The sequence below is a fragment of the Melozone crissalis genome, unplaced genomic scaffold (genome assembly GCF_028551555.1).
Source record: "Melozone crissalis strain CALT ecotype California unplaced genomic scaffold, PUWL_Pcris_2 ptg000701l_1, whole genome shotgun sequence".
Lineage (NCBI taxonomy): Eukaryota > Metazoa > Chordata > Aves > Passeriformes > Passerellidae > Melozone > Melozone crissalis.
Window position 1 is genome coordinate 1 of NW_026536360.1, and position 12,052 is coordinate 12,052.

The 12,052-nt window shown below is 62.4% G+C and overlaps 1 protein-coding gene across 1 annotated transcript; it reads left to right on the forward strand.

Annotated features, from left to right (window-relative positions):
- The first annotated feature begins 61 nt into the window (after positions 1-61).
- LOC128950526 (transcription intermediary factor 1-beta-like) lies at positions 62-10,445 on the forward strand. The gene is given in 14 exon segments (XM_054295396.1): positions 62-89; positions 377-413; positions 1,077-1,136; positions 2,093-2,379; positions 3,262-3,404; positions 3,406-3,564; positions 3,566-3,588; positions 5,369-5,477; positions 6,453-6,461; positions 6,463-6,528; positions 7,915-7,971; positions 7,973-8,017; positions 8,019-8,072; positions 10,305-10,445. Coding segments are annotated over 14 exon segments (1,218 nt in total).
- The last annotated feature ends 1,607 nt before the right edge of the window (positions 10,446-12,052 follow it).

The following is a 12,052-nucleotide window of genomic DNA, read 5'->3' on the forward strand; positions in this document are numbered from 1 at the left end:
GGGGACGTGGCTGGGACATGGGGAGGGGACATGGAGGGGAGACGGGAGGGGACACGGGGACATGGGAGGGGACACGGTGAGTGGGACGGGTGAGGGGACATGGGGACAGGGGAGGGGACACGGGGAGTGGGACAGGTGAGGGGACACGGGGACAGGGGAGGGGACACGGTGAGTGGGACGGGTGAGGGGACACGGGGACAGGGGAGGGGACACAGGCATAGTGACACGGGAGGGGGAGATGGGCTATAGGGACATGGGGATGGGGACACTGGGACAGGGGAGGGGGACATGGGACAGGGGAGGGGACATGGGGACACAGGTTGGGGACAGGGGAGGGGGACCCTGGGGCAGTCCCTGATGTGGCATTTGTCCCCAGCCACCAGCCCTGAGAACGGCGTCACCGCAGGGAGCGCGTGAGTGGGGACGGGGGGTGCTGTCCCTTGTCACCCCCTGTCCCTTGTCACCACCCCTGGGACCCCCCGTCCTTTGTCACCGCCATCCTGGCCCCTCCTGTCCCTGCCCCAGGGTGACACTGTACCTGGTGACACTGTCCCTGTCCCTGTCCCTGATGCCATCTGTCCCTGTCCCTGTCCCTGATGCCTCTGTCCCTGTCCCTGTCCCCGTCCCTGTCCCTGATGCCATCTGTCCCTGTCCCCGTCCCTGTCCCTGATGCCTCTGTCCCTGTCCCTGTCCCCGTCCCTGTCCCTGTCCCCGTCCCTGTCCCTGATGCCATCTGTCCCTGTCCCGTCCCTGTCCCTGATGCCTCTGTCCCTGTCCCTGTCCCCGTCCCTGTCCCTGTCCCCGTCCCTGTCCCTGATGCCATCTGTCCCTGTCCCCGTCCCTGTCCCCGTCCCTGTCCCAGATGCCATCTGTCCCTGTCCCCGTCCCTGTCCCCGTCCCTGTCCCTGTCCCCATCCCTGTCCCTGATGCCATCTGTCCCTGTCCCTGTCCCTGTCCCTGTCCCTGATGCCATCTGTCCCTGTCCCTGTCCCCGTCCCTGTCCCTGATGTCATCTGTCCCTGTCCCCGTCCCTGTCCCTGATGCCATCTGTCCCTGTCCCTGTCCCTGTCCCGCAGGAGGGTCCCCGGCTGTTCCCCCCGGGAGGAGAAGCTCGTTAAGAAGCTGCTCGTTAAACGGTAACGAGGGGGGAGGGGACCCTGTCACCCCTGACCCTGTCACCCCTGTGTCCTCTGTCACCTGTCACCCTGTGACCCTGTCACCCCTCTGTCCCTTGTCACCTGTCACCCTGCCACCCTCTGTCCTTTGTCAGCTCACCTGTCACCTGGCCAGGGCCACCTGCAGCCCCTCCCGTCCTGTCCCTTGGCCAGGATGTCCCTGTCCCTGTCCCCAACCTTCCCCAGCCTTGTCACTGTCCCTGTCCCCAGTCCTGGGGTCCCCCTGTCACTGTCCCCACACCCCCTGAGCCTTGTCACTGTCACTGTCACTGTCCCTGTCTCCAGTCCTGGGGTCCCCCTGTCACTGTCCCACCACCCCTGAGCCTTGTCACTGTCACTGTCACTGTCCCTGTCCCCAGTCCTGGGGTCCCCCTGTCACTGTCCCCACCACCCCTGAGCCTTGTCACTGTCCCTGTCCTCCAGTTCCCAGCTCTTGTCACCGTCCCTTGTCCTCCCGTGCCCTGTCCCTGTCCCCTGTCCCCGAGCTCCCAGGGACCCCCGGGTGACATTGGTGTCCCCCAGCAGGGATCCCTGCTTGCTTTGGGGCAGCCCCCCGGGTTTTGGGGTGCCCAGGTGACCCCACTGTTGCTCAGGAGGGGCGCCCCCGACCCCCAGGGCAGCTCCCAGGGGTTTTGGGGCCCCCCGAGGTTTTGGGGCCCCCAGGTGTTTTGGGGTGCCCTGGTGACATTGGTGTCCCCCACGAGGGCTCACCCTCGGCGTGGGGCAGCCCCAGATGTTTTGGGGTCCCCCTGTGACCCCATTATCCCTACAGGAGGGGACCCCCCTCGGTGTGGGGCAGCCCCCCGGGTTTTGGGGTGCCCTGGTGACATTGCTGTCCCCACAGACGGGGCCCCCCCCTCGGTGTGGGGCAGCCCCCCGGGTTTTGGGGTGCCCTGGTGACATTGCTGTCCCCACAGACGGGGCCCCCCCTCGGTGTGGGGCAGCCCCCCCCGGCTCCCCAAGCAGCCCCGGGTGAGCCTGGAGCGCCTGGAGCTGGACCTGGAGCTGGACCCGGCGCAGCCGCCCGTGTTCCGCATCTTCCCCGGGCCCTCGGCGCGCGAGTTCAGCCTCATCGTCATCGAGCAGGGGACACCGGGGACACCGGGGACAGCTGGCACTGAGGGGACACCGGGGACAGAAGGGACGGCGGGGACGGTGCAGCCGCACGGAGCGCCGCTGGTCAAGGTGAGTGACACCTGTGTCCCCTCCCCACCCAGGGGAGTGTCCCCTGTGTCCCCATCCCCTGTGTCCCCCTCCCCATACCCCTTTGTCCCCATCCCAGTTAGCGTCCCCTGTCCCCGTCCCCATCCCTTGTGTCCCTATCCCACCCACGTGAGTGTCCCCATTGTCCCCTCCCCATCGCGCTCCAGTGTCCCTGTCCCTCTCCCCTGTCCATGTCCTTGTCCCCTGTCCCCATCCCTGTCCCCATCCCTGTCCCCATCCCTGTCCCTGTCTCTAACCCTTTCTCTATCCCTGTCCCCTGTCTCCTGTCCCTGTCCCTGTCCCTGACTGTGTGCTTGTCCCTGTCTCTGTCCCCTGTCCCCATCCCTGTCCCCATCCCTGTCTCTGTCCCCATCCCTGTCCCCTGTCCAATCCCTGTCCCCTGTCCCCCGCCTCCTGTCCCCTGTTCCTCTCCTCTGTCCCTCTCCCTGTCCCCCTGTCCCCTTTCCCTGTCCCCATCCCTGTTCCTGTCCCTGTCCCCCCTCCTCTGTCCCCATCCCTGTTCCCTGTTCTTGTCCCCTGTCCCCTGTCCCTGTCCCCATCCTCTGTCCCCATCCCTGTCCCTGTCCCCTATTCCTCTCTCTATCCCTGTCCCTGTCCCTGTCCCATCCCTGTCCCCGACCCTGTCCCCTGTCCCCATCCCTGTCCCCATCCCTGTCCCTGTCCCCTTGTCCCCTGTCCCCATCCCTGTCCCCATCCCTGTCCCTGTCCCCTGTCCCCTGTCCCCATCCCTGTCCCCTGTCCCCATCCCTGTCCCCTGTCGCCATCCCTGTCGCCATCCCTGTCCCCATCCCTGTCCCTGTCCCATCCCTGTGTCCCCGTCCCCTTTCCCTGTCCCTGTCCCCTGTCCCTGTCCCCCATCCCTGTCCCCTTTCCCCTGTCCCTGTCCCTGTCCCTGACCGTGTCCCCCCCCTGCAGGAGGAGCAGCAGGAGTCGCCCATCGGTGACACCGGTGACACTGGGGACACCAAACCCGTGGGGCTGCTGCCCCCCCGCCCCCGGGTGACCCAGGCCCTGTCCCGGGGGGTCCCCGGGGGGGGTCCCCGTGGGCGTCCCCGGCGTCCCCGTGGGGGTCCCGGGGGTCTCGTGCTGCCGCGTGTGCGGCCCAGGCCGGGCCGTGGTGATGTGCGACCGCTGCCAGCGCTGCTTCCACCTGCGCTGCCACCTGCCCCGCGCTGCACGACGTGCCCAGGTGCGGGGCCACCGTGGCACCCGGGGGACCCGGTGCCACCCCCCAGTGTCCCTGGGATCCATTGTCCCCTGTCACCCCCCTGGGATCCACCGCCCCGTGTCACCCCCCAGTGCCCCCCAGTGTCCCTGGGATCCATTGTCCCCTGTCACCCCCCTGGGATCCACCGCCCTGTGTCACCCCCCAGTGCCCCCCAGTGTCCCTGGGATCCATTGTCCCCTGTCACCCCCCTGGGATCCACCGCCCCGTGTCACCCCCCCAGTGCCCCCCCAGTGTCCCTGGGATCCATTGTCCCCTGTCACCCCCCTGGGATCCACCGCCCCCGTGTCACCCCCCAGTGTCCTGGGATCCATTGTCCCCTGTCACCCCCCCTGGGATCCACCGCCCCCGTGTCACCTCCTGGGACCTGGGATCCACTGCCCCGTGTCACCTCCCCGGGATCCCCTGCCCTGTGTCACCCCCTGTCACCCCATAAATAATAAATGTCCCCCTGGGATCCATTGCCCTGTGTCACCCTTCAGTGTCCCAGGGATCCACTGCCCTGTGTCACCCCGAGTCCCCCAGTGTCCCTGGGATCCACTGCCCCATGTCACCTCCCTGGGACTGGTATCCACTGCCCCCTGTCACCCCACAATGTCCCTGGGATCCATTGCCCTGTGTCACCCCCTGGCACCTGGGATCCACTGCCCTGTGTCACCCTTCAATGTCCCCAGGATCCACTGCCCTGCGTCACCTCCTGGGACTGGGATCCCCTGCTCTGTGTCACCCCCAAATGTCCCCCAATGTCCCCAGGATCCACTGCCCCGTGTCACCTCCCCGGGATCCACTGCCCTGTGTCACCCCCTGTCACCCCACAATACTCTGGGATCCATTCCCCTGTGTCACCTCCTGGGACCTGGGATCCACTGCCCCGTGTCACCCTCCTAGTGTCCCCAGGATCCACTGCCCTGCGTGACCCCCCTGGGATCCGCTGCCCTGTGTCACCTCCCATTGTCCCCCATTGTCCCTGGGATCCCCTGCCTCTGTCACCCCTCCCTGAGTTCCCCAATGTCCCTGGGATCCACTGTCCTGTGTCACCCCTCAGTGTCCCTGGGATCCACTGCCCTGTGTCACCCCTCAGTGTCCCTGGGATCTACTGCCCCGTGCCACTCCCCCATAATCCCCTGCACCGTGTCACCCCTCAATGTCCCTGGGATCCACTGCCCCGTGTCACCCCCCTGGGATCCACTGTCCCTGTCACCCCCCGGGCCTGGGATCCACTGCCCCGTGTCACCCTCCTGAGTTCCCCACTGTCCCTGGGATCCACTGCCCCGATCCCCCATGACCCCGTTCCCACTCCCAGCCCCGTGGGCATCCCCATTCCCGTTCCTGAACCCCCATCCCCAATTCCTCAGCCCTGAGCGGACGTGCTTGCTGTGCCAGGAGCTGCCCCATGACCCCATTCCCGATCCCCTGTTCCCGTTCCTGATCCCCCATTCCTGATCCCCATTCCCGATCCCCAGTTCCTGTTCCTGATCCCCCATTCCTGATCCCCATTCCCGATCCCCTGTTCCTGTTCCTGATCCCCCATTCCTGATCCCATTCCCGATCCCCTGTTCCCGTTCCTGATCCCCCATTCCTGATCCCCATTCCTGATCCCCTGTTCCCGTTCCTGATCCCCCATTCCTGATCCCCATTCCTGATCCCCTGTTCCCGTTCCTGATCCCCCATTCCTAATCCCCATTCCCGATCCCCTGTTCCCATTCCTGATCCCCCATTCCTGATCCCATTCCCGCTCCCACAGCCCCGAGTGGACGTGTTTGCTGTGCCAGGAGCTGCCCCCTCCCCTGCCAGAGCCGGACCCGGATCCTGAGCAGGGCCCCCCGGTGAAGCTGAGCCCCCAGGACCAGCAGGTGAGGCCGGGCCGATCCCTCTGGCTGATCCCACTGGGCCGATCCCTGATCCCGATCCCGGGGGATCCCTCTGGGCTGATCCCACTGGGCCGATCCCTGATCCCGATCCCGGGGATCCCTCTGGGCTGATCCCAATGGGCTGATCCCGATCCCGGGGATCCCTCTGGGCTGATCCCACTGGGCCGATCCCTGATCCCGATCCCGGGGATCCCTCTGGGCTGATCCCAATGGGCCGATCCCTGATCCCGATCCCGGGGATCCCTCTGGGCTGATCCCACTGGGCTGATCCCTGATCCCGATCCCGGGGATCCCTCTGGGCTGATCCCACTGGGCTGATCCCTGATCCCGATCCCGGGGATCCCGCTGGGCTGATCCCACTGGGCTGATCCCTGATCCCGGGGATCCCGCTGGGCTGATCCCACTGGGCCGATCCCTGCTGGGCTGATCCTGCTGGGCTGATCCTGATCCCTCTGTGCTGATCCTGATCCCTCTGGGCTGATCCCTCTGGGCTGATCCCATTGGACTGATCCTGATCCCACTGGGCTGATCTGATCCCGCTGGGCTGATCCCACTGATTCCACTGGGCTGATCCCCCATTCCTGATCCCACTGTGCGGATCCCAGGGAATCCCCGGGCTGATCCCGATCCCGGGGGATCCCCTGTGATCTCTTCCCTCGGGATCCCAATCCCAACCCTGATCCCGGGGGATCCCCTGTGATCTCTTCCCTGGGGATCCCCTGTGATCTCTTCCCTGGGGATCCCGATCCCAACCCCGATCCCGGGGGATCCCCTGTGATCTCTTCCCTGGGGATCCCCTGTGATCTCCCCCCTGGGGATCCCGATCCCGACCCCGATCCCGGGGGATCCCCTGTGATCTCCCCCTGGGGATCCCGATCCCAACCCCGATCCCGGGGGATCCCCTGTGATCTCCCCCCTGGGGATCCCCGATCCCGACCCCCGCTCCCGTTCCCGCAGCGCTGCGAGTTTCGTGCTGCTGGAGCTGCTGTGCCACGAGCCCTGGCGGCCCCTGCAGCGCCTCTGCAGCTCCGCCGTGAGCACCGGGGGGATCTGGGGGGGGATTGGGGGGGGATCTGAGGCGGGATTAGGGGGGGATTGGGGGGGATTGGGCTGGGATCTGGGGTGGGATCGGGGGCGGGGGATTGGGAGGAATCAGGGGTGGGATTGGGGGTGGGATTGGAGGGAGATGGGGAGGGATTGGGGGGGATCTGGGGTGGGATTGGGGGAGATGGGGGGGATTGGGAGGGATTGAGGGTGGGATTGGGGGGGATTGGGGCTGGGATCTGGGGGTGGGGGGGGATTAGGGGTGGGATTGGAGGTGGGATTGGAGGGAGATGGGGAGGGATTGGGGGGGATTTGGGGTGGGATTGGGGGTGGGATTGGAGGGATCTGGGGGGAACTGGGGAAATTGGGGGGGGGGGATCAGGGGGGTGAGATTGGAGGGATCTGGGGAAATTGGGGGGATCTGGGGTGGGATTAGGGGTGGGATTGGGGGGATCAGGGGTGGGATTGGAGGGGAGATGGGGGGATCTGGGGTGGGATCTGGGGTGGGATTGGGCTGGGGATCTGGGTGGGATGTGGGGTGGGATCAGGGGTGGGATTGGGCTGCCCAGTGAGCAGGGGGAGCAGATCAGGGAAGATGGGGGGATCTGGGGTGGGATCTGGGGGGAGATGGGGAGGGGATCAGGGGTGGGATCTGGGGGAAACGGGTGGTATCAGCCCCCTGGTGAGCAGGAGGGCAGATGGGGGGGATCAGGGGGGAACCAATGGGCGGGATCTGCCCCGTTTGGGACCATGGGTGGGATCTGCCCCATTTGGGATCGGGGCTGGGACCATGGGTGGGATCTGCCCCATTTGGGACCAGGGGTGGGATCAGGGCAGGATCAGGGGTGGGATCTGCCCCATTTGGGACCATGGTCGGGATCTGCCCCATTTGGGACCATGGGTGGGATCTGCCCCATTTGGGATCAGGGGTGGGACCATGGTCGGGATCTGCCCCATTTGGGCCCCTGGGTGGGATCCTGGCAGGACCATGGGTGGGATCTGCCCCATTTGGGACCATGGGTGGGACCAGACCATGGGTGGGATCAGGGCAGGATCAGGGGCGGGATCTGCCCCATTTGGGATCATGGGTGGGATCAGGGGCGGGATCTGCCCCATTTGGGGTCAGGGCAGGATCGGGGTGGGATCTGCCCCGTTTGGGACCATGGGTGGGATCTGCCCCATTTGGGGTCAGGGCAGGATCAGGGGCGGGATCTGCCCCATTTGGGATCATGGGTGGGATCAGGGGCGGGATCTGCCCCATTTGGGACCATGGGTGGGCCCATGGGCGGGATCAGGGCAGGATCAGGGGCGGGATCAGGGCAGGATCCTGGGCGGGATCTGCCCCATTTGGGCCCACGGGTGGCGCCGCGCTCAGGCCGTGCCCGCCGCGCCCCCAGGACGGCGCGGCGCCATGGACCTGACGCTGATGCGGGGCGCGGCTGCAGGAGAAGCTGAGCCCGGCGTACCGCAGCCCGCGGGGAGTTCGCCCGCGACGGCTGGGCCCTGCTGCGCCAGTTCCACCGCCTCACCGAGGTCTGCCGGCCGGGCGCCTTTGGGGGGTTTGGGGGGGCTTTGGGGTGTCCTCTGGGGTGTTTTTGGGGTGTCTCTGGGGTTTTTGGGGTGTTTGTGAGGTTTTTGTGGCATTTTTTGGGGTGTTTGTGGGGTTTTTGGGGTGTTTGTGGGGTGTTGGGGTGTCCAGCCCATCTGGAATTCCCGTTTTCCCCTCAGGACGAGGCGGATGTGCTGTGGGGTTTTTGGGGTGCCTGTGGGGTTTTTGGGGTGTCTGGAATTCCCGTTTCCCCTCAGGACAAGGCGGATGTTCAGTCCATCCGGGAGCTGCAGCGGTTCTGGGGTGTCCGTGAGGTTTTTGGGGTGTTTGCGAGGTTTTGGGTTCTCTGTGGGTGTTTTTTTGGGGTGTCTGTGAGGTTTTTGGGGTGTTTGCGAGGTTTTTTGGGGTGTTTGTGGTGATTTTGGGGTTCTCAACCCCTCTGGAATTCCATTTTCCCCTCAGGATGTGCAGTCCATCCTGAAGCTGCAGCGGTTCCTTGAGGAACCGCCTCAGTGTCGCCCTCCAGGGCCCTTTTTGGGGGCGGGTTTCGGGGTTTTTTGTGGAGTTTTTTGGGGTGTTTGTGGGGTTTTTTTGGGGTGTTTTGTGGGGTTTTTGGGGCGTTCAGCCCCTCAGGAATTCCTATTTCCCCCTCAGGACAAGGCGGATGTGCTGTGGGGATTTTGGGGGTGTCTCGAATTCCCATTTTTGCCCCCAGGACAAGGCGGATGTTCAGTCCATCCTGGAACTGCAGCGGTTCTGGGGTGTTTGTGGGGTTTTTGGGTGTTTGTGAGGTTTTTGGGGTGTTTGTGGGGTTTTTGAGGCGTTTTTTTTGGGGTGTTTGTGAGGTTTTTGGGTTCTTTGTGAGGTTTTTGGGGCGTCCAGCCCCTCAGGAATTCCCGTTTTAAGACAAGGCGGATGTGCTGTGAGGTTTTTGGGGTGTCTGTGGGGTTTTTGGGGTGTCTCAATCCCCATTTTCCCCTCAGGACAAGGCGGATGTGCAGTCCATCCTGGAGCTGCAGCAGTTCTGGGGTGTCTGTGACGTTTTTGGGGTGTCTGTGGGGATTTTTGGGTGTTTGTGAGGTTTTTGGGGTGTTTGTGGGGTTTTTTGAGGTGTTTATGGGGTTTTTGGGGTGTCTGTGAGGTTTTTGGGGTGGTTTGTGGGGTTTTTGAGGTGTTTTTGGGGTGTTTGTGAGGTTTTTGGGGTGTCTGTGGGGTTTTTGGAGTGTCCGTGGGGTTCTGGGTTCTTTGTGGGGTTTCTGGGGTGTTTGTGGGGTTTTTTGGGTGTTTGTGAGGTTTTTGGGGTGTCCAGCCCCTCTGGAATTCCCGTTTTCCCCTCAGGACAAGGCGGATGTGCTGTGGGGTTTTTGGGGTGTCTGTGGGGTTTTTGGGGTGTCTGGAGTTCCCAGTTCCCCTCAGGACAAGGCGGATGTTCAGTCCATCCGGGAGCTGCAGCGGTTCTGGGGTGTCTGCGGGGATTTTGGGGTGTTTGTGAGGTTTTTGAGGTGGTTTTGGGGGTTTTTGGGGTGCTCAGCCCCTCAGGAATTCCCGTTTTAGGACAAGGCGGATGTTCAGTCCATCCTGGAGCTGCAGCGGTTCTGGGGTGTTTTGTGAGGTTTTTGGGGTGTCTGTGTGGATTTTTGGGTGTTTGTGAGGTTTTTGGGGTGTCTGTGGGGTTTTTGGGGTGTCTCAATCCCCATTTCTCCCTCAGGACAAGGCGGATGTGCAGTCCATCCTGGAGCTGCAGCGGTTCTGGGGTGTTTGTGGGGATTTTGGGTGTTTGTGAGGTTTTTGAGGTGGTTTTGGGGTGTTTTGGGTGTTTTTGGGGTGCTCAGCCCCTCAGGAATTCCCGTTTTAGGACAAGGCGGATGTGCAGTCCATCCTGGAGCTGCAGCGGTTCTGGGGTGTCTGTGACGTTTTTGGGGTGTCTGTGTGGATTTTTGGGTGTCTGTGTGGATTTTTGGGGTGTCTGTGTGGATTTTTGGGTGTTTGTGAGGTTTTTGGGGTGTCTGTGGGGTTTTTGGGGTGCCTGTGGGGTTTTTGGGGTGTCTCAATCCCCATTTCCCCCTCAGGACAAGGCGGATGTGCAGTCCATCCTGGAGCTGCAGCGGTTCTGGGGTGTTTGTGGGGATTTTGGGTGTTTGTGAGGTTTTTGAGGTGGTTTTGGGGTGTTTTGGGTGTTTTTGGGGTGCTCAGCCCCTCAGGAATTCCCGTTTTAGGACAAGGCGGATGTGCAGTCCATCCTGGAGCTGCAGCGGTTCCTCGAGAGCCGCCTCAGCGCCGCCTTCGGGGACCAGAAATTCTCCAGGATGCTGCTGGAGCCTGAGGAGAGCCTGGAGCGGTCAGCGGGACCTGAGTGATGATTTTGGGGGGGACAAAACCCTCACAGAACCCAAAATCCCCTCACAACACCCCAAAATCCCCTCACAGCACCCCAAATTCCCTCTCAGGACCCCGAATTTAACTCCTAGAACCCCAGTTTCCCTCACAGGACCCCAAATTTACCTCATAGCACCCCAAATTCCCTCCCATGACCCCAATTTCCCCTCTTAGGACCCCAATTTCCCTCACAGGACCCAAATTCCCCTCATAGGACCCCAGATTCCTCGCCCAGGGCCCCAGTTTCCCTCACAGGACCCCATTTCCCCTCATAGGAACCCAAATTCCCCTCATAGCACCCCAAATTCCCTCCAAGGACCTCAATTTCCCCTCTTAGGACCCCAATTTCCCTCTTAGGACCACAATTTCCCCTCACAGCACCCCAAATTCCCTCACAAAACCCCAAATTCCCTCACAAAACCCCAATTTCCCCTTTCAGAACGCAAATTTCCTGTTCTAGGACCCCAGTTTCCCTCCCAGCACCCCAAATTCCTCACCCACACCCCCAAATTCCTCTTTTAGGACCCCAAATTCCCTCACAGAACCGCAATTTCCCTCACAGGACACCAATGTTCCTCACAGGACTCTGATTTTAACTCCCGTGACCCCAGTTTCCCCTCCAAGGACCCCAATTTCCCTCACAGGACCCCATTTCCCCTCATAGGAACCCAAATTCCCCTCATAGCACCCCAAATTCCCTCCCATGACCCCAATTTCCCCTCACAGGACCCCAATTTCCCCCTGAGGACCCAAATTCCCCTCATAGGACCCCAAATTCCTCGCCCAGGACCCCAATTTCCCTCTGAGGACCCCAATTTCCCTCTTAGGACCACAATTTCCCCTCACAGCACCCCAAATTCCCTCACAAAACCCCAAATTCCCTCCCAGGATCTCAATTTCCCCTCACAGCACCCCAAATTCCCTCACAGAACCCCAAATTCCCTCACAGCACCCCAATTTCCCCTTTCAGAACGCAAATTTCGTGTTCTAGGACCCCAGTTTCCCTCCCAGCACCCCAAATTCCTCACCCACACCCCCAAATTCCTCTTTTAGGACCCCAAATTCCCTCACAGGACCCCAGTTTCCCTCACAGGACACCAATGTTCCTCACAGGACTCCGATTTTAACTCCCATGACCCAAATTTCCCTCACAGGACCCCATTTCCCCTCATAGGACCCCAATTTCCCCTTACAGCACCCCAGATTCCCTCACAGGGCCCCAGTTTCCCCTCCCAGCACCCCAATTTCCCCAATTTCACCCCAATTTCCCCTCCCAGCACCCCAATTTCCCCCACATGATTTTTGGGGTCCCCCCAGAGCCCCCCAGGATTTTGGGGTGTCCCTGTCCCCCCTATCCTGGGGTCAATAAAGGGTCAATAAAGCCCTGGGGGGGTTTAAAGTTTGGGCTCCGGGTTCTGCCTCGTTCCTGGGCTGGCTTTGCTGGATTCTGCCCCAATTTCTGTGCTTGGATTTTCTGGAATTTCCCTCATTTTTGTGCTTGGATTTCCTGAATTCTCCTCAATTTCTGTGTTAGGGTTTCCTGGGTTCCCCCCAGTTTCAGGGCTTGGATTTCCTGGCTTCGCCCTCA